Below are 23,757 nucleotides of genomic sequence, written 5' to 3' on the forward strand. Positions count from 1 at the left end.
TTGTTAGTTACCTAGAAAACAGGAGCCAAAGAGTGGATATTAACGGTACTCTAAGTGATCCAGCCAATATTAAATATGGCGTACCGCAAGGAAGTACACTAGGTCCCATATTGTTTAATGTTTATATAAATGACTTATGTAATACTTCATTTGCAGACCACATTATTTCAATTCAATTCAATTCAATTTGTTTATTAATTTCAAAAACATTACAAAATTGTTAATTTTAAAGCGTTTTTAAAATATTTTTCATAATAAGAATTAAAAGATTAATATTTACAGTGTGTATATCAACTATACCAGTGATAATAAAGCTTGCCTTTTAAAGGAAGCTTCATTGATGGCAAACATGTCGATATCCGAATTGATTCTGTTCAACAGCAAGATTGCTCTCCCCACAGGCATGACCATTGGCAAGTTAGTTCTGCAGGCTGGGAGATAAAATAGTCTATGTTGTCGGTGACGTAGATAACCATCGGGAACATAGAAATGAATGTTCTCCATGATGACCGAGTTTTCAAACCATCCACGAATCAGTCTAAAGAAATGTGTAGCAATGCGCACATCTCTCCTGACCCGTAGATAGTTCATTCCGAGCATACCCAAAAGAAAGTCAGTGGGATAGAGCCACGGGTAGTAGCCATACTATGTAGAGAAATCTCAAGAATTTCTTCTGAACTCTCTCCAACATGAGAGAATACTTTACCTGGTGTGGACTCCAAATCACCGACCCACTTTCAAGTCTACTCCTTACTAAGGAATTAAGTAAAACTATAAGCACCCGGTTATCTCTGAAATTCCTTGCAGTGCGTAGAACAAAGCCCAGAATTCTAAGTGAAGTGCTACATGCCGCCTCAATATGAGCATGAAATGTCAGTCTACTATCAAACATGATTCCAAGATCCTTCATTGTCGAGACACGTTTTAAATTTCGGGCGTCCATTTTATACCGGTAATACCAGGTATGACTCGCCCTAGTGAATGACAAAATTAAACATTTAGAAACATTAAACTCAATCCGATTTATTTTACTCCATTCAACAATTCTATTAATGTCTGACTGGAGTTGATTGCAGTCTTCTAAATTTAGTATTTCTAAGAAAAGTTTCAAGTCATCAGCAAAGAGAAGAAACCTAGAATGCAGAATTACTTCTGAAATATCGTTTATAAATATGGAAAAGAGGAGTGGGCCTAAATTACTGCCTTGGGGTACCCCCGATCGTACAAAGAAATGGTTGGATTGGAATAGTCCATGAGACACAAACTGTTTCCTGTCTGCAAGATAGCTAGCAAAAAAAGTAAGTAGTCTTATGGAGAATCCTATTGTAGCCAGTTTATTGAGTAAAACGTCGTGATTTACAGTATCGAAGGCCTTTGAAAAATCATTGTATGAACAATCTACTTGATGGCCTTTGTCTAATGATTTAGATACGTAATCCGTAAACACCAATAGGTTGGTTTCTGTCGATCGACCTTTTCTAAATCCATGTTGTTCAGAAATTAGAAACGGTTCAACTTGTGGTAGTGCGAATTTATGAAGAATCGATTCGAACAATTTAGCCGGTGCAGATAGTATTGCTACCGGTCTGTAATTTTCCACAGAAATCTTTATGCCGCTTTTATAAATCGGACAAATTTTTGATATTTTCCACAAATCAGGAAATACACCAGTTTCTAGGGAAAGGTTAAATAAGAAGCTTAGTGGCAGTTTTAAAAACTCGGCACAACCTTTTAAGAAGAATACCGGAAGAAAATCTGGACCAAGTGAATGTGTATTTTTCAGTTTCCGAATTGAAGATTCTATATCCGATTCATCAATTTGACCAATATCGATATTTTGGGCTCCCTTTACATTCAACTTTGCAGCGGTATTGATATTTAGAAATGGAGACTCATTACTATACACGGATTGGAAGTGTGTTGCAAATGCGTTAGCTACATCCACTCCTCGAACTTCCCGATCACGATGCATCATGGTGTCTTGAATACCACCATCTTTACGTAGTGATTTGACGTAGTCCCAGAACATCTTTGGATCATGTTTGATATCGTGTTCAATGGAATTTATATATGATTGGAAAGCAGTTTGAATGTTGCGCCTGACCACGGCTCTATGCGCACTGAACAGATCATAGTCACATCGACAGCCAGAAGCCTTCCACTTTTTATGGAGAGCATGTTTCACTTTAATGCTCGCGATGGTATCTCGACAGAACCATTTCGGATATCGACGACCACCTCTACTGGGAGGTTTTCTGGGAAAACAGGCATCAAAAATACTATAAATACTAGCATAAAAATGGTGTACAGCCTCATTTATAGTGCAATAATTATAAAGTTCTTGCCAATTTAATTGGCTTATCATATTATATAACTTATCAACATCACCTCGTTCAAAATTCCATCCACAAAAAGCACGCTTGTCATTTTTAGGAATTGTTGTAGCCTTGATGTTGTTTTTGCATGAAAAAATAAATTCTAATGCGGGATGATGTTGATCTTCGGTTAAAAGAGGAGAAGTGCTATGAATAACATGTATGGCTGTATTGCAATAAATTAAATCTAACACTCTTGAATTTATATTTAGAATGTTATTGAATTGGGAGAGACCGAAAACGGCGCATAAAAAATTCAGGTCGTTTTCAATATCCTTGCTAGATGAGTGTAGGTTGAAATCTCCTAGCACAATTACATTTTTTCCACCAATAACATCTACATTTTGATGTATTTTGTTGAAAAACAACTGATATGTGTCAAAGTTTGACGCAGGTGGAAAGTACACAATACATACATAAGTTACACACGAATTAAATGTAATTTTAACCCATAAGTCCTCGTTGACAGTTTCCAGAGCAGGTAAGTGCTCTGCCTTAATAAGGCCATTCTCGCTCTTCGCGGCTAATAGACAGCCTCCTCCCTGCCTACGGCCACTACCACAATCTCTGTCTTTTCTAAATACTATGAAACTGTCATCAAAGAGCTCTGGGTTGAACACACTTGAGTTTAGCCACGTCTCAGTGAGTCCAATTATGTCATAATTGTTTGCCAAAACATTAGAAAAAAATGAAGCGCATTTACTTTTCATTCCTCGAACGTTTTGGTAAAAAAAATGTAAATTATTTGTATGTCAACTGGGTTTGAAACCAGGAAGCCGCGGGGTATTCACTTTGTTTTCCCATTCTTTCAAATACGAATATTTGGGCCAATTTTCCGGTTTGAGTACCTCACTTTTAATGGACATAGGAATGCCTATCTTAAATGAGGCGTATTCTCCTTTAGATTTTATTTTATTCACTTTAAATGAGGCGGTACTCACAATAGATTGTAAATATGCAGATAAATCACTATTACATTTGCTGACGATACAGTACTTTTATTCGAAGGCAAAACCTGGAATGAGTATTGCATTAAAGCTGAATTTGGCATAAACAAAGTTAAATAGTGGCTAGATAGTAATCTCCTCACTCTAAACTCGGATAAAACGAAATTCATCTGCTTCAGTTCAACTCAAGCGGGTCAACCACAAGAAATTATTAACATTAGAATTTTTTTTTTTTTTACAGTATTACCGCACAAGAGTCCCAACTGCTCCCGTCTGGAGCCAGTGAGACTATGGCATCCCCAATTGGGGTATGTTGTGAGGCTGAGGGTATTGGGGAGGGGAGGGAGATGGGGAAGAGGAAGGTGGGGAAGTACCTGGCTATTCAGATCTGGTCACCAAACACGGCTAAAGCCATTTCAAGCAACGTTTCAATTCTGAATGGTGGTCTTACACCAGGGCGATACTGAGAGTATCTTCCACTCTGGAACGTGCCGCAAATATACTATATATTATTTTAAATGAATTAATTGTGAAATAACACAAATTAATCAAATAAAATTTATTTGCGCACGCCGGGTTCGAACCCGCGACCTTCGGATCTGTAGTCGAAAGCGTATACCACTAGACCACGCCGGCCGTCAGAATACACCATTGTTACGACACTATTACATGTAAATGCAATACCTTAGAATGTGTGGACAATATAAGATACCTAGGAATTATCATTGATAAATTCCTGAGATGGGACAAACACATAGCCTTTACTTCCACAAAGGTCAGGAAACTTACACATCTGTTTATAGCAATAAGAAATATTCTATGTCTAAATGATTTGAAACGAATTTACTTTGCAATGTGCAATTCCATACTAGACTATGCTTCCTTAGGTTGGGGAGGTTGTGCTAAAACCATACTCGATCCCTTAGCTAAATCCCAGAAATCGCTTATAAGAGTCATACTGAAAAAACCTTTCAGGTACCCCAGCGATTCATTGTTCGCAGAGTTTCGTGTTCTTGATGTAAGACAATTATATATGAGGAAAATCATATTACATACTCAAAAACAGAGGCACTACTTAGCTTCCGTTAACCACTGTCATAATACAAGACATGCAAAAAAAAACCCAACAGTTCCGCCCACCACTTCCTCATCTTTAGCACAGAGACAATTCTCATACTTAGGCCCTAAACTGCTCAATCTCATACCCGATGCATGGAAGGCAAAGAGTACTAATATTCTGCGTATGCAGGTAAACAATTGGCTTCTGGTCTTGGGGAGAGCTGAATGCGAGAATATGCTAAAAAACAGTAATTAAATTGTAAATTTCGTTTTCTTTACATTTTTCTTTACATTTTAACTTATATTGGTATTATATTAGCATTACAGGAACTGTATTTTTACATAAAGAAAGTTCGAAAATTGTTCAATTCTTCGTGATATTTTTCCTTAAAGGAAAAGTTCCTTCTTTACTTTCATTTTTTATTTTTTGTTATTTTTCATTTCCTTGTTTTATCTATTAATATTTCTTTAGTTTATTATATCAGCTAAACAATAGTAAAAAAAAAAAAATGTCGTGGTATAACTGAAAGTATACTAGATTATGAATATACATTTGTATTACTTTACCAACAGAATTTCTTCAATTCAGTTTCATTTTCAAATTCATGTTCTTGTTTTTATCTATTAATATTTCTTTAGTTTATTATGTCAGCTAAACAATAGTAAAATATGTCGTGATATAACTGAAAGTATTCTAGAATATGAATATACATATGTATTTTTTTTAACAACACAATAGTCAACACTATAATTTACTATAATTTTACATGTAAAAACATTATCATATTGGAATGTCCTAAAACGGGCAATCGCCTAGTTGGACATTTCATTAATTGTATTATGTAATATTTACAAACAAACAATAAATAAATAAATAAATAAATAATTTTAATAACTAGCAATTAGGTCTGAAATTAGTTGCCTTTTGAAACTCACAAAATTATTAACACCAAATATATCAATAAGTTCAAAGTATTTGTTTTCAAGGTGATGAACTCTTAGATTGGTGAATACAATGAGTAGTTAGTATTGAGGTTATTGTTACATTTAAAAGAGTCTTTGCTTTGAGTTTGTCTGGTAGGTACATTCATATAAATTAATTCCAATAATTCAGGGCTGTCAATTAGAGATTTGATAATTTTGAATAAAAATAATATATCAGTTAGAATTCTTCTATCTGATAGTTTGAGAAATATGGTTTCGGTACGTTTGTTATTATAATTTATAAATTCGATGGAAATATTAATTTTAAAATTGATGTACCGAAGAAATTTATTTTGTACCTTTTCTAAGGCATGAGAATGGACTTTGTAGAACGGTGTCCATACTGTTGAAGTATATTCTAATTTACTTCGTACTAATGATCAATATAGAAGTTTTAAAGTTAAAACATTTTAAACTTTGCCCCCATTCTCAAAATAAAACCGAACATTCTCATTGCATCGCTTGTAGTTTCATCGATGTGTAAGTTAAACTGCAGACTTTCGTGGAATAAGACACCGAGATCTGGAATCTGTGAAACTCCAAGAAGATTTAATGAAATAAGAACAGAGGATTTTTACGTTTGTAAAAACTAATAATCTGGCATTTACTAATATTTAGTTGCAAATCATTTTCTGAACACCAAGCAAATAGTTTATTCAGGTTCAACTGCAAAACAGCGCGATCATTATCATCTTTAATTATTCTGTAGATCTTCAGATCATCGGCAAATAATTAATAAATATTTGACTTTACTAAAAATATTTGCTATGTCATTGACGAACAAACAAAATATTATTGGGCCCAAATGAGATCCTTGCGGTACTCCACTTGATGCCGCAAATTTGTAAGAAGTGAATGAATCCTAAAGGATCAGGAAACACACCTGATGAGAGTGACTTCATAAATAACTTATGTATGGGATGTGACAATGAGTGCATACAATTAATTAGGAATCTAGGTGGAACTTTATCGAGTCCTGCGGATTTGCGGGAATCGAGACTCTTCAGCTTATTATATATTTATTTATTTATTTGGAAAAGTTGACAGCAAATCTTTAATTATATAATGATACAACAATAATATTATTAATTATGCCAATTACGAACTCTGATGAATAGTTAATGGTGTTACAATGGTGTACAATGGTATAGAGATGTTCTCTTAAATTAATTTCTTGTTTAGTTAGAAAATATTAAAATAAAGGAGGGTGGGGGGGAGGAGGGGGAAATATATGATAAGGATTAAGAGGCAAAGGACGGGAATATATAGGAATTGAACTTTTAGTTTGAGTTTTGTTGATTATTGAGTTTTTGTTTTATGTCGCGTAAAGTCGAGTTAAATATGTCAATATGGTAATAACTTAAGTTAAAAGAGTGTGTGGATCTGTAGATAAATGAGTTTTGTTTGGAATTGGTCTTACAATGAGGGAGATTAAAAGTAAGCGACTGTCTGCTGTTGCGATTGGGAACATGGAATAATAGGCGTTGAAGAAGATCAGGACTATCGATTAAATTGTGTGTAATTTTGAATAACATTACCGAATCTGCTATATTTCTTCGGAAAGTTAACGTCTGTATATTGAAGAACTTTGCAGAGTCTTCATTACTAATATGAGATCGAAAAGAGCGGAAATTAAGGTACCTTAAAAATCTATTTTGAACACTTTCAATTCTATTTTTATGTATTGCATAGCCTGGGTTCCACACTTGTGATGAGTATTCAAGGATACTACGAACGTATGAGAAATAGATATTAGATATAACGTCCTCTATAGTTACTGTACAGTCAGAAATATCAAGATTCTCAACCAAATTAGAACAAGAGTACTTACTGTCTACACTTTTACTAACATATACACCTCCAAAAAACTCAGCAAACAGACAGTTTCCTGTAGATTTTGTGATTGTTTACAATCGAACGACGCAGTACTAGGTCTATAAGTTCCAGTTTCTTTTTGGGATTTAGTTCGAGGGAAAAGGCTCTCGACTGGCCAGCTGGAGGTCGCGGGTTAAAATCCCGCTGTGCACGAGCTAATTTTATTCGTTTAATTTCTGTTATTTCTGCACGTTTGAGAGTGAAAGATACTCTCAGTATCGCCCTCGTGTAAAATCACCATTCAGAATTGATAGGATGCTTGAAATGGCTTTGGCCGTGTTTGGTGATCAGATCTGAATTGTCAGGACTTTCCTCTACCGCGTCTCCTTTCCTTCTTTCAGCATCACAACATACACGAATTGGGGACGCCATAGTCTCACTGGCTCTAGACTGCTGGAAGCAGTTGTACGGTTTAACATAAAAAAAAACTAAAAAAGGATAATTTAAAAAAATATACATTAAACTAAAATGGATGTGTATTTCTAGCTGCTGACAATGAAATCCAATGGCGTGTGGTCGGAGGAACAGATGCAGAAGTCGATGAGTTTCCCTACATGGCGTCCTTGAGGGACATCAATAACCAGTTTTTTTGCGGAGGCTCCATTGTGAACGCACACACCGTCCTCACAGCTGCACATTGCGTTCAAAGGTAAGCAAACCTTCTTATATATACATGGACCTACGTCATATTTGTCGATCTCATTTTGTATTTATTTCATATCTCATAATTAAAAATATATAGTTGCCAATAATATGTAAGAAAATAGTTGCAAGATAATTTTGTTATTCTGAATTTGAAATATGAGATCGACAATTTCGACGTAAAATAATAGGGTCCCGATGTCCGAGTCGTTAAAGGCCTTGTTCCGGTAGATCACGTGTTTAATGTTACTTAAACTTGAACTAAACCACAGTATAACACAGTTAAAAATATTTATGAAAGAACTGTAAATACAAAATATGTAATGAATACTGTTGCTCAATCATATTTATAAATTATTTACATTTACTTAAAGAGTTGAATTAATTTAGCTGTAAATGTGTCTAAATTAAAGACGAAAATATCAGCGACAACTATTAAGTCCTTGCTATTGTCCTAGAGTAACAGACATATGAATTAATAAAAGCCCGGCTGTAGAGGTATAAAGATCGACCTCGGGATAAGTGATCTATGGCAGAATGGTTCCCTGGGCGGCGGTACCCGTACCCGCCTTCCCAAATTTTAGTTAAATATTTGTATCATTTCCAACAGCCGCCAAGCTGATGAATTAATGATCGTCGTTGGAAGCATATACCTGAACTCCGGAGGTACCAAATACCTGATATCGAAAATCACCATTCACCCCGACTACAATAAAACTCATGACTGGGCCAATGATATCGCCATCCTTACCACCAGCGAGCCTATCACCACCAGCACTAGCGTCGGCTTCATCGCTCTGCCTACCAGCTCTACTGGCGGCGGAGTCCAAGTCACGCTAACTGGATGGGGACATACCAAGGTGAGTTTTGTTCGAGCACACAGCTCTTCAACTAATTACATACTTTTCTATAATTCTGACTATTAATCTCAAGTGCCATGTCTTCCTCAGGCGTCCGCAACTTCTTCTACCTTTAAAATTCACTCCTTTATTCGTTCATTGTATTATTCGTTTATATTTCACAAACAATGCAATGCTTATTACTATAAGCGAGCAGCGGAAAGCGGGCGGCGAACTGCGCGAAGCCATCATTTTATTTCTACAGAAAGCAGCAGTGAACTTCGCGCGCTAGACAGGGTATGGAAGGTAGGTTTTGGGATTACGAAAAAAACAATAATACTCCCAAGTACAGCGGTCTTGCATGTATGTCTAAATGAGTATATATTTTGGACAATATATTTTTCAAAATTCTTTGGAATTCGTTTTTTTATTGCCGAGTCTCATTTTTATGAAATAGTGCAATTTCATGACCCAGGACTGTTTTTATAGATTTCTTAAGACATAGAATAAATCTGAAAGGACAGACCTTTTCAATGACTAAGGTACAAACTGTAAGTCGAAGTATCGAAATCATTCCATCCGCTGTTACAAAAGCGTTTTGAATCATCACAAGTTAGTGCTTCCTCACGAATCGGCGTCTCAGAACTAAACTAGCTCGCGAGATGTGGGCGGGAAACAGCCCTTTCTTGTGTACCAAAGTTGCCAGAGTCAACACGTGTGATGCGCTCTTCTCTAGCGTTGCGCGGAAACCAAAATAATTTAAAACGTGTCGATATTAGAGCTTTTGACAAGAATTGTAGGATGGACTCCTGGCTGGATCCTACTGCGAATCTGCTACCCTTCATGTGCTTTGATAACAATTCAGTGCCAAGTTTCTGTTTATAATTCACCAGAATAGAGAGAGGATAGGAGAGATTAGGTATAGAATGCATTTACCCGTATTGTAATTCATGAACCCGTATGTATAAGCTTGAAATGATCTGTGTACATCTCCTTTGTGTTGAGCCCTACCATAATATACACTTGATAAATATCACTTGTTGTTATTAATGATCGCCGTCCTGACATAAATGAAATAATCAGAACAAGAGAGCTGTTCCCTGGCCTGGGACAACTCAATATGGTGCTTTGAGCTAGCCGTGAATTGTCTTAGGTTTGGCTGGCACTCAAACCTGCTTCCCGTCTTATTTTGCCCTGCCATTGTGTAGCAGGAGTACTCTATTTTAAATAACTAATGTAGCACCCTTACACTGGGGCCTAAACATAACACCGTGAAGCGATCAAAAACATATGATGAAGTTGATGTTAAAATTAATTGCTGCACTGGGGTAATTCCGAAAACGCAGAGATCTGTTGAAAACTCACAGCGTGAATTCACTTCCTACTATTATTTGAAATTATCAAGTATTGGTTTTAATACACGTGATGACGTGTTTACTAGAATATTCCGTCTTCCATCACAAATCACAGAGCAAGCAGGTTTTTGCAGACCAACAGGGAGATCGGACCATTTCTAGAGTAGATCTTTAAAATCATCATGTGATTGTTCCGTTGTAAATAAAATTCAGTGAGTTTTACCAATGTTTTTATTGAACAGACCTTGAAAACTCAAAGAATGATTTACATTATTTTTCAGTCTGGAACACGCTCCAACACCCTCCAGAAGATCACTCTTCTCACCATCTCTGATGAAGACTGTAAAAACAAGTCCACTAGTCTCATCGTAGACGAGACTAACGTGTGCACACTCACCAAGGTTGGCGAGGGAGCTTGCAGAGTAAGTCATACATTATTTAGGTGTTGTTTTTTGTAAGGTCTAGAGGCAAAATGGCGGATGACTAATACATTTTTTTCGAGTACATAACTTCCCATTTATGAGGGGTATTTTTGCAAAACTTACTTATAACAATTTCGTTTTCATAATGTCTTTGGCAACGGTATTCATAGTTTGTGAAAATACCGAAGAAAAATTCGCCACCTGTGTACGAAATTTCCAAATATTGGGTAAATTTTAGTGAATATAGGCGGGTTTGAAATAAATTCGGCAGATTTTCAAAAATTTCTGTAGGTTCAATTTTTAATTTTTAAGAATTTTACATATTTCGTTAGATTTTCTTTGAAAATTCCCACTCGGTTTTGGTACATGCTCCTTGCTTCATTTACATTCATACATAGTCTCATACATACTGTTTGATGCCCGAATGGAAATTAAAAATGGACTGTTTTTCACATTCGCGTCAAATATTCTCCTAACGTGTAACTAACTAAGTAACTAAACTAACTAAGCGTGTTCTAAGCACCTCCCCTTTCCACCTCTCATCCCTCCCCTAAACCCCCCCCCTATTTCCTTTTCTACCCACACCTGTCTCTATATACTTGACAATTTAGTTTTTAGTACATTACTTGTCCTGATGAAGAGAACATCGTTCTCGAAACATGTTGACTTTATATAAAAAATAAAGATTATCGTCGTCAAAACAAAGTGTTTTAATTATTTTATTAATAAAATGGTGCCACAAAGTGAATTTGAAAAATTTGAAAAAAATAAATTCTTTTTTAGGAAGACTCCGGTAGCCCCCTCGCCGATGGAAATGTGTTGGTCGGTATCGTCTCCAGAGGAGAACCTTGCGCCAAGGGTAAACCTGATGTTTACGTCAGGGTCAGCTCCTATTTATTTTGGATCAACAACAACACTCTGTCTTAACTACTTTTTTACACAAGCAAATTTTTCCGCTTACTGTGGTGATAGTAGGAGATTTTCAAATTTTGTCAGGTTATTTGTAATCCGGGAATGTTTTTATTTTCTTTTGGAAAAAACGAACATTTTAAGGTTAATTTATTTAAAAGTATTCACACATATTGAACAAATTAATTATGATAATAATGAAATGACTTAATTTAACCGCTTTCCTGGCAAAAAAAACCACAAGCGGCTTGGTACTTTTAAACAAAATAGTTAATGGCTCAATAGATGTGCCTGATTAAAATAAGCTTATAACGTTCCGAGTACCATATTGGAACGCGAGGCTTCCAGAGTTGTTCTTTATTTATTCATCGCAAACAGACTATAAGGTTGATTCCCCAGTCCAAAAGCTACATAGGCTTGGAAATCAATTCATTATTATGTCTTTTATTTTTTTTTCGGTTATTTAAATGCACTTTGTAAAATAATATATTTAAACTTGTTTTATGTAAAAATCCGACGGGCGTTAATTAATAAATTAAATAATAAAAAATATATACATTTTATGAAAAAAAAAAAAAAAAAACAAGCAACATTTTCGGCTTTCTGTGGTGGTAGTAGGAGATTTGCAAACATTGTTGGGTTATTCGTAACCCGGGAATGTTTGTCTTTCTTTAAAAAAAAAAATATATATGTTTGGTATTCGAAAAGATTTGAAGATTTCTTTTTTTTTGTATTTATGTAATTCACCATAAAAATACTGCTTTGCGCCGTTAGAGTTCAAATATATGGTTTAACGTTTGTGGATTATCTATTAGTGAACGGGACATATCATATATTTTAAAGTAATTCAAATCTATGAACTTATATAGAATTGAATAAACGCGAGAGTTGTTGAGGGACAGCACATAAGGTGCGCCCTTGAGGTGATTTTACACCGCACTGGCAGAATGAACTCTCAAGTACCAGAATTTTAATTAAATGAGCTGCAATAGAGCAGTGGCCAATTCTCATTCTCGAGATACGGGAAATAAATCTTTAGGATTTTTTTTGCCGTGGAACCAGCGTTTACTTGGCATACGATTTTGTATTTCAGCATAAAAAGATCCAGTTTGAGTTTTCGTATCCGTCCAATTTCCTTCCCAGGAACGAAACAGGTTAGATTTAATAATAGAGAAGACGTCAGAGATAGGAATTCTAAAATCTAAAGAAATAGAAGCAGAGACTGTTCCAAGTTTAGCGAGAGAATCAACTTTCTCAATTCCAAGATGGCCAGGCACCCAAACCAATATAATCTCAAACTTAGATTCGTTTAAGGAATTGAGGATTTTTTTAATACTGCACCTAACTGCACAGCAAGGGTCGACGAATATTGAGTTGCTGGATTTAAATTAAAGCTTGTTCAATGGCGAAGCATTTTGCAGTTAATATGGAAATTTCTTAAGCAATTTATAAAACAGATTGACATTGAATTCAGGAATATATTATACAGATGCGCCAAATTCTTTGTGATCATATTTGGAACTATCTGTGTATATGAGGAAAAATCCAGGAAACATTGTGAAGATAATAATTTTTAAATGTTCCTCAACATTTTGAAAGTTATAAGGGGATGTTAAAATGTTCGTCCGAAAGTCAGAAGTTATTACGTTGGGGATAAAATAATAGCATCAAACGGGGTACTGTAAATAGGAAGGATTGGATCATCTTGTAGAGTTTGGAGGGAAGAAGGCAGAGATCTGAATGAAAAAAGATTTTTATCGTCGTTTTTGTGGAATGATCTTTATAACACCTTCCTGGGTTTAAGATAGTTGCAACATTTTCTTGAAGTAGCAGAACCCCATCTCCGTATACCATGAGAGACGAGAGTGGTATAGGCATAGCAATATTTTTTAAATCTCATTTTAAGTTTTTATTTTTATTTATCATTTATTTCACTTGATCGTGCCAAGTATTCTTCGGGCTTTGTTGACCTCTTCAACCATTCTCTTCTAAGTCATATATTCTCCATACATCTCTTTCTTCGTTCATGACTCATTTTAATTTACCAAAATTAATTTATCCTCTCCGTTGATATTTTTATCTATTCCATACAATGAATAAGATAAGCTATTTACTATCTATTGTTTCCCGGATATTATTTTTATATAATCTGTAACTAGTTTATTTTAATATCGACCATATGTATGCCCTGCTTTTTCTTTTGTTGATTTTTGCTATTTACTCTATACGTGTATCAACACTGGGTTTGCTATTTACTCTATACGTGTATCAACACTGGGTTTGCTATTTACTCTATACGTGTATCAACACTGGATTTGCTATTTACTCTATACGTGTATCGGCACGCAGCCACCGGTCACCTTCGTTCGCTGTCGGAAGTTTTCGGGCGACATCGACAGTCGTCACACCCCCCTTCCTACTTGCCATATTATTACATTTATGGGTATAAGACCACCAAGCTAGGCACATGCCCGTGTTGTGGTCGTTGATTATATATATACAGTACATTCAAATAATATAGAAAAAAATAATTTTTGATATTTTATATATGCGAGTTAGTGTAAAATAAATTAAAACAATTTGAAAGAATATATAAAAAAGATTGAAATAATAGATTTTAAAAAGAATAAAAAAAGTTTGAAAAATAAGACATGGTAAAAAATAAAGAATTTAAAGAAAATATATGAGAAGTTATTAAAATTATATACATATATCATCAAAGTGAATATTTAATATTTGGTAAGCAAATGTAAAAATATGGCTATCTACCGGACGCACTGATCGAATCCCACTAATTTCATTATAGAAACCGAAAAATTATTACTGAATCTAAAAAGTACCTTTAATATTATTGTTGGTGACATTAACATTAATATCGGACACTGGGCACAAAGCAAAACGAAAGATGATTATATAAATGTATTGACTTCACTAAACTATAAATCATATATAAATAATGCAATACGAAATATCAGCGGACAAATCCCTTCCTGAATCGATCACATATGCCGCAACTCAAATAACAATGAAAAAACATGTCGATATTATGGAAAACCAGCATAACTGACCACTACAACTGTATATTCGTTAACAAAATGGACAAAAAAGTACAAGCCCCAACAAAACTAAAAAAAAAACAAGAAAAAAAATTTAAATATGACAACTTTAGAAACAAATCTTAAGATGGAAACCTAGGCATCAATAATTGAATCGGAAAATCCAAATACTTGTGCGGAGAATTTCGAAACTGTTTTCTTAAATCACATAAACCTTTCTACACAAACACTTATTTCTAAAATAAAATCTAAACACAGATTAATAAAGCCATGGATAACCCATGGATTAGTGATTTCAATCAGAAATAAGGAAAAATACTATCACCAGTCTAAAATATTCTCTACCGACGAAAAAATCAATACCTTCTACAAGAAATACCGAAACAAACTTACGCTTTTAATTAGACTGGCTAAAGAAAAGTATTTTCGTGATCAATTAAAAAATGCTGGTCAAGACAGCAAAGAGTTCTGGAAAATTATCAAAACAATAACCAACAAAAGCACAAAACAAAAATTTCCAAAAGAAGTTACTCATCAAGGAATCAACTGAAACAGAAAAAAACCCAAAACTTTGTGGGAATATCTTTAACGATTATTTTGTTAATGTCGGCGCTAATCTTGCTAGCAATATTATCCTAGGCAAAAAACAAACTCAACAACCAGAGCTAAACCCAACTTTTGAAGAAGGTTTCCACACATTTGCCTCAGTAACTGATAAAGAAGTTGAAAACGCTCTATTTAGTTTACGTGGATCGGCAAGCCCTGGCTACCACAACATAACTGTTAATATATTAAAAACTGTACGTGACATAATAAGCAAACCGATTGCATAATAAATGTAAGTCTAAAGAAGGGCATATTCCTGAACAACTATAAGAAGACTATTGTGACCCCTGTTTTTAAATCTGGTGACGAAAAAAACACTTCTAACTATCGTCCCATAGCACTCACATAGATCATAGCAAAAATCTATGAAAAAAATGTAAAAAAACAATTCAACAACTACATAAAAGATAATGAGCCCAAGCCAGTTTGGATTTAGGGACAATCTCAGCACACAGGATGCGATTGCTAAATTAAAATCAATAATAATTGAATAATTAGATAATGGAAAAAAGTGTTTTGGAATCTTCATTGATCTCCGCAAAGCATTTTATAGCATATCACACTCAAAACTCACTGAGAAACTAAAACAAATTGGATTGGACGGAATAGTGCTATCATGGTTCCAAAGTTACCTAAAAGAGAGATTTTAATATGTGAAAATCAATAATACACTTAGTGAACCTAAAACCTCATCTTTTGGCATACCGCAAGGAATTGTAATCGATCCAATCCTTTTTATTATATATGTAAATCAAATGTTCACTCTTCCCATTGTTGGAGATATCATATCTTACGCAGACGACACTGAAGTTATCAAAAAAGGAAAATAATAAGAGGAAACAATGAGGATAGCCAATATCAATATAAACATACTCAAAACATTTTGGTTGTTTGTTTTTGGGGTGTTATGCCGTGTTGCGCTAACTCCTTCTTTAGCCAACGTTTCGGACAGCGTTGCAGTGTCCATCATCAGGGCAGATCCGGTAGATCCGAAGATGTCTTGAACACATCTTCGGATCTACCGGATCTGCCCTGATGATGGACACTGCAACGCTGTCCGAAACGTCGGCTAAAGAAGGAGTTAGCGCAACACGGCTTAACACCCTAAAAACAAACAACCAAAATGCTTTTGGCCGTGAGAATCTAAAAACTTACCATACTCAAAACATGGTTCGACCTAAATTGTCTCTTACTAAATACCGAGAAAACATATTTCATCCCATTCTCTTTGCAGGAAAAAAAATTCGAAAGAAATATTACCATTAAAATCCATTCATCACAGTGTGAAAATAAAAAAAGAATGCGGCAATGTAAATTGTTTAACAATAACATGCAAAAATATTATTAAGTATCTGGGTATCATATTAGATAAACAATTAAAATGGAACGAACAAGTCCAAAATATGGCATCCAGAGTAAGAAAACTAATTTACTTATTCATTAGATTGAGAAACATCCTATCATGTAATATGATTAAAACTATTTATTTCTCTCTTTCCTAATCTATTCTCCAATATGGTTTGATTGGGTGGGGGAGGGGGACTTTCAAAACTAACCTCTTACCCGTAGAAAAGGCACAGAGGTTGATTCTAAAAGTCATCCTACGTAAACCATCTATATTTCCAACAACACAGTTGATGGGATTTTTATGAATTTCAATGGCCTCCGTAATCAGCCGTGCTCTATAAATGTTGGGTCTCCCCAGGATTTCAGGATGGATTTGTTCCTTTCCCTAAACGTTGGCTAAAGAAGGAGTTAGCGCAACACGGCATAACACCCCAAAAACAAATAACAAAAATACTTTTGGCCGTGAAAATCTTGAATCGTATTAAAAAAATATATATTTCTTCTTTTACCATATCCTCTTAAAATATTATATCAGCATTCGAGCCACCAACAGATTATTGTCGCAATTTATTATGTACCTTCGTAGCGTACGTCACAAATATGGATATGAACTTAACAACCCAACTCTGTTTAAACTCCTTGTACAATTTTCAAACTCGAAGCGTAAGCGAAACCACGGAGAATTTGTTGTCAGAGGTGTTGTAATATGGACATAATTCAAATATATTTGGAACTGGGTTATTTTTTTGATTGAAAAAATGAACTTGCCCAGCATAGCTGAGAAGCAAAATAGCTTACTCTAGACCAACAAAAGGTAAAACGCAATGCACAGTGCCCATTTTGCATTGCGACACAATGCGTGGGCCTTTTCGTAAATGTGCACGTGAACCACACAAAGAATTGTGTTGGGATTATTTTTAAATGAATATGCCGTGTCTAGTTTAATTTAGTCTATGGTAGTTACGTTTTTTTTTTTTGTATTAGGCAATTCACCCTAAAAAGAGTGCTATGTGAAATATGGTAGTTACGTTAAAAAGAAAACAATTTTACTGTAATTAGTTTTTTTTTTTTTTTAGGTTAACATATTTATGTTTTTATATAAAATAAATAGATTTAAAAAAAAAAAGAATGTTGCCCAACCGTCTAGCATTCCGTCTCTCTTACACTTGCCTGACATAGTAGATCTCCATCTCATTTGAATTTCGAAAGATGTTTGTAGGAAATATAGGCACCGATTAGGCAAATATTTGGATCACGAAACACGCCCACAAGGCACTTCTTTTGTTATTATTCATTCTATGCTAGGTAATATCATAAAATGCCGAATGAAATTATCGTAACTAAAAATGTACAATTTCAAAAAAGAAAATATATCTGCCCCCCAACATTTCGACGGTACCGAAGAAAAAATTCAGATGTGCACATTTTCAGTTTGGCAGGAGAGGTGTTAAAAGTTTCGTTTCTGAATTTTTTTTGTTTTCGATGATGTATTTTTTCATTTAAATAAATAGCCAATATATCAAAAATACATCATTTCTTGATTTCAAAAACAGTTAAAATACAGAAATGAAACTTTAAACAGCTTTTTTGCAAAAATACAATACATGCACATCTGACATTGTTTTTCGGGACTGTCGATTTGTTAGGTTTGTTATTGAATATACTCACATTTCAACAAAGGGTTTTAAAAACAATGTCAATGGACGAAAAAGATATGGGACAGTAAGTTGTAGACAAGTGCGCAGTACTGTAACTTGGATTGGTCTCGTCGAAAGAGAATCACAAAGAAATGGCTCTCTGCAAGTGTCGATACCTGCAAATAAATACACAAACAAAACATTTACGTAAAAGCGTCAAAAACAAATAAACAATCTACTTGCAAATATCACAAACACATTAAAGCTAAAAAATTATTTAGTTGCAAACAACATTGTTAATTTTTTCTACTGAAACTCGGAAAACAAATAAAAATATAATTAAAATTAATAATAACCCTTATCAAATCAATAATTTACCAGGTAAAATAATGGAACTGTTTTGTTGAGACTTTGAGGCAGAACTAACCCACAACACGGGGGTGATTTGATAAGGTTTATAATTGATGACGATTATATTTTGATAATCAATTATTAAGAAATCGGAAAATCATCAGTTAGGTTTTGTAACGTGATTTTGAATGAATTAATGAAAATATGTCAAAGTTGTGGAGTTAATTTAGGTATTTCATGAATCAATTTTAATGTTCTTGGTATGAAATTATGATATACCGTGTTATTTAACTGGATGTTTAATCTGTCCAGAACAGATTTAAATGTGTTGTACATTTCGGTACGTCATTAGGGTAAATGTCAATATTTCCAGGTTACTGACTTGATTTATGTGAATTCGTTAATAGCACAGGTGAGGTGACACTTGACTATTTGATACCTGTGATTTATAACAAATTTAACAAAAACTTTAACTTGAAAAATAATGAGGAACCCTGCCCTAAACTGACAAAAAAGTGGTTAATAAATGAACAAAACGTTTATCTATCCTAAACATTATATTTGGTATTAATATTTAAACTTAAGCTAATGTGTATTATGTTATAACATTAAATGGTAGAACCTACAGACAAGCTGATTGTCACAGCTTTGTGGGACTACCCATATCTTATATTGTATTAAATGTAATTATATTAAATTTAATAAAAAAAAAAATAAAAAATAAAAAAATAAAAAAAGGTGCTTATATAGAACGATATTCAAATTGTTTCTCTCACTGGAAATGTTCACTAACTTTGTTTTATTCATTTCTATATACAGCTTTAATAACATCTTGAATTTGAAGTGAAAAATGTTGACATACCCCTAAATCGCGCCAAAAATATCAAATCGTCCCAAATAAGCATTTTATTAAACAAATTAGAAAATTAATTGATTGAAAAACACATTTTGGGTAAAAGGCTTTAGTCGGACGTAGTCGGAGGCATGACGGTGACCATAAACAAGGTGACAGTTGGTTTATTGTTTGGCATATTTTTATTTTTTTTTTGTACAACAGAATACGTTTTCCAATTAAAGTACAATTTTACATATGTCAGCATTTAGCTTGGTGACTATTCAATTTTTGTTTAGGTCATTTAGAGAACAGTCACTTACATCAAAATTCTTAGCAAGTTTGTTGAATATCATAGCATCCCAAGAGGAATGGGCTATCGATAAAATTGTTCTTATTTTGAAAAATACTTAATAGCTAAACTTGCTTTCCGCCAATAAATTGGTGGAAATCCAATTGCGTGGAATCCACTGGCGTGGAATGACTCGCAAATTGTGCTGAATACGAAATGTTCTTAAAAATCATCATTCTTTGTTACGATCGTTCTTAAGAATAACCGTTATTTTTAATTACCGTGATTAATTATCATATGACGAATATGTTTGTTAACAATATGGTTATGTTTTGTTCAAAAGTCACATGATGAAAATGTTTTTTTTTAATAATCTAGTCGCCAAGAAAATTATAATAATTGTCTATGACTTCATTCTTGTCTATGCATAATCTATAAATATTTTAGACAAGTGCCAACAAGTGCTTTCTTCTCCGTTTCTTCCTGTTAAACATACTATCCCACGCCTGTGATGGTTATTGGTAAAGTAATTACTCATTCTTATATTCATCGCTATTTATTTGGTAGCTGCCGTTATTCCAGTTTAGTTAGGGAATCATTGGGCGTTTTGTCACAGTTGAATGTTTATACTGTCAATTTGACGTCTACCTATTATTAGATTAGTATTTAGAAGGCATTTATTACAATTACACAACAAAAAACATATGGTTAACAGATATTTTGTTAAAAGCGGAATAGCGGTAAATATTGTAAATATATAAATATAGTTTTTCCACGATAAACAACGTTTCTCTTAACCGTTGTCATATCTTCAAGGTTTTCAAATATGTGTTTTGGCTACGACTTCGCTATTTCGACAGGACATGCCAAGCGAAACCACATTTTTTAAATTTTTTTATTTTTATTCTAGATAAAATAAAATTACATTTTAACTTATTTAACTAGAAAAAACTAATACATTACACATTAATATACTACGCAACGATTTTATTCACGATTATTGTTTGTTGAACTACACTTTTTCATTTTTAATTTCGTCTGGGAGGCAATTATGTATATTGCTCCCCTCGTAACCAATGGATTACTTGCCGTAATGAGTATGTATGGTGTTTAAATGTATTTTATCATGTAGCCGTGTAAAGTGTGTGTGTACTTGGTTAGTTTTAATAATTTCTGTAATTGGATGTATGAGTTGATTATTTATTTTGCATATAAGGAGACATGTAAAATATTCATAAAAAGTTTCTTAATGTTAATAGTTTTGTTTCCATATATATTTTTTCTGTTGATGTTCTAGGTTTGAAGTGAAATAGCTTTTTGATTACTTCGTTTTGTTTTACGTGTAGCTCATTTAAGTATGTTTCATATGCATTTCCCCAGATTGCAATCAAGTTGTTCAAATGTGAATGTCCGAGGCTATAATATAGACCTTTCTTTAATTTTATTTGGTAACACATATGATATCCGGCTAAATACGCTAATTAAGGTTGATTTTATCTTAAATATCTTGAATATGCTGTTTAAAAATTAGGTTTTTATCAATGCACAGCCCAAGATATTTCTCCCGTATCTAGATTTGCAGGTTGTTGTATTCAATTTGTAAGGGTACGTAAGGAGGAATTATTTAACGAGTTGAGCTAAAAATCATGTATCCTCTTTCAATTTAACTTTTAAATTTTATCATTTTATTTTATTTTAACAATTTTCTGTTTCAGATATATTTTTTGGGCTTAAACCAATAACCAAACTCTATCAAAGCAGACCATGGATCTACTGAAGCCAGATACTATATCCATCAAGACGGAACCAGGGCTCCAGGAAGAAGATGGAGGTGAAAATGCATTTTCAGATTTAGATTTCGACCACCCAGCTGTAACGAAGGAATGCTCGAAATATGCGGAGAGTACTCAGACAGCCAGTTTGTTGCATTGTATACGTGTAAAATATAGAACTTAAAATTCGGATATCCGGAATCAATGTCTCTTTTGAAATATCCTGCAAACAGGACACACACTTGTGCACAACATCCTCCCTTATAAAACATGAGGTGTATTGGGTATTTACCTTTATATGTGTCCTTGCCGGAAAATACCAAAATACAGCACTCATTAAACTTTATTATATTATTCAAAAGTTGTCGGTTCCTCGATTTTCACCTAATTTTGTTTGAAATATGATGTGAATTACACGTATTATACGTTAAAAATACATAAATATTGATTGAAAAAACAATATCTCATTGACCGAAAACAACCATACTCTCTACTACAGGTGCTCTAGAGAAAAGTTTTTCCTTCTTGAAGAATCGGTCCCTGAAGCGGATTTCTGAGGTCATTTTTTCATCTGACATTGACGTTGTTGATCAATTGTATTTATTCGTAAAAGAATAGTTTATTGTTTTTCAATTTAAAAAAATCTCGTTCCTATCAATTTGACGAAGATACAGGGTTGGCCCTATGCGGGCGCAATTGGTGCAGTTCGCTCCGGGCGCCGGGCATCGAATACTTAACCTAACACATCGCCCTTGATATTATTATATTTTAAATACCGCTCCACAAAAAAACACATATCATTTTAATGATTACAGTGATATCCTGCCTCGGCGTGTACTAATTTAGACTGTTAGGGCAGCCAAAATTAAACTCGCGCCAGGCACCGTTTGGTTCAGGGCTGGCCATGCAAAGATTCATTCTGTTTATTGTCCTTTTTTATTCCAGGAAACATTAATGTGAAGACAGTTACCATAAACGCGGATCTCGGACCCCGACAAGATGAAGCGGCGCTTACTTATATGAAAATTGACATAGACCTGCCGGATGTTAAAGAGGAATGCTTAGAACGCTTTGGAAGAATTACCAAGGCAGCAGGTAAAACTAATTTTTCACTGTAAACTTGAACGATTCGGACTTTCCTATTTTTATAACCTTTCTACGAACTTACTTCGCTTATTTACTCTAAGTTTATGAAGTAAGTTTATCCGAGTCATTTTCACCCATGTAATTTTTCAAATTTGTCGACAGATCTTCAGACGCATTTTGACGAAAAATTCACTCCTCCCCATCGCAACTACTTCTCCTCTTCTAAGTCAAATTTTGCAATAAACGTAAGCACGCATGGAGAAAAAAAAATTTCATGTTCCGTTTGCAACTATGCATGTAATTATAAGGGTCACTTAAAGAACCACATACTCACTCACAGTGGAGAAAAACCTTTTTCATGTTCCGTGTGCAACTATGCGTTTGGTCGAAAGGGTCATTTGAAGGGCCACATGCTCACTCACAGTGGAGAAAAACCTTTTTCATGTTCTGTGTGCAACTATGCGTGTTGTCGAAAGGGTCAGCTGAAAAGGCACATGCTGATTCACAGTGGAGAAAAACCTTTTTCATGTTCCTTGTGCAACTATGCATGTTATCAAAAAAGTGAACTAAACGGACACATGCTGATTCACAGTGGAGAAAAACCGTTTTCATGTTTGGAGTGCAACTATACATGTTATAGAAAGGGTCAACTGAAGAGTCACATGCTTATTCACAGTGGAGAAAAAACTTTTTCATGTTCCATGTGCAACTATGCATGTAATCATAAGGGTCATTTAAAGAGCCACATGCTCACTCACAGTAGAGAAAAACCTTTTTCATGTTCCGTGTGCCACTATGCGTGTAGTCGAAAGGGTCAGCTGACGAGGCACATGCTGATTCACAGTGGAGAAAAACCGTTTTCATGTTTGGAGTGCAACTATGCATGTTATGGAAAGGGTCAGCTAAAGAGGCACATGCTGATTCACAGTGGAGAAAAACCTTTTTCATGTTCCTTGTGCAACTATGCATGTTATCAAAAAAGCGAACTAAACGGACACATGCGGATTCACAGTGGAGAAAAAGCTTTTTCATGTTCCTTGTGCAACTATGCGTGTAATCATAAGGGTCATTTAAAGAGCCACATGCTGATTCACAGTGGAAAAAAACCTTTTTCGTGTTCCGTGTGCAACTATGCGTGTTGTCGAAAGGGTCAGCTGAAGAGGCACATGCTGGCTCACAGTGGCAAAAAACCTTTTTCTTGTTTGGAGTGCAACTATGCAAGTTATCAACAGGGTAACTTGAAGAGACACTTGCTGACACACAGTGGAGAGAAAACTTTTTCATGTTCCTTGTGCAACTATGCGTTTTGTCAAAAGGGTCAGCTGAAGAAGCACATGCTGATTCACAGTGGAAAAAAACCTTTTTCATGTT

General features: G+C 34.5%; 1 protein-coding gene across 1 annotated transcript in view; it reads left to right on the forward strand.

Annotated features, from left to right (window-relative positions):
• The window catches only part of LOC149416022 (chymotrypsin-2-like), a 33,979-nt gene extending 22,554 nt beyond the window's left edge, over window positions 1-11,425 (forward strand). The window contains exons 2-5 of the mRNA XM_089641849.1: window positions 7,727-7,889; window positions 8,493-8,742; window positions 10,358-10,498; window positions 11,282-11,425. Of these exons, the coding sequence (XP_089497975.1) occupies window positions 7,727-7,889; window positions 8,493-8,742; window positions 10,358-10,498; window positions 11,282-11,425 (698 nt within the window). The remainder of the gene's footprint in view (window positions 1-7,726; window positions 7,890-8,492; window positions 8,743-10,357; window positions 10,499-11,281) is intronic.
• The last annotated feature ends 12,332 nt before the right edge of the window (window positions 11,426-23,757 follow it).

Source organism: Hesperophylax consimilis, chromosome 17 (genome assembly GCF_061612785.1).
Source record: "Hesperophylax consimilis isolate HC1 chromosome 17, BYU_Hcon_1.0, whole genome shotgun sequence".
Classification (NCBI taxonomy): Eukaryota; Metazoa; Arthropoda; class Insecta; order Trichoptera; family Limnephilidae; genus Hesperophylax; species Hesperophylax consimilis.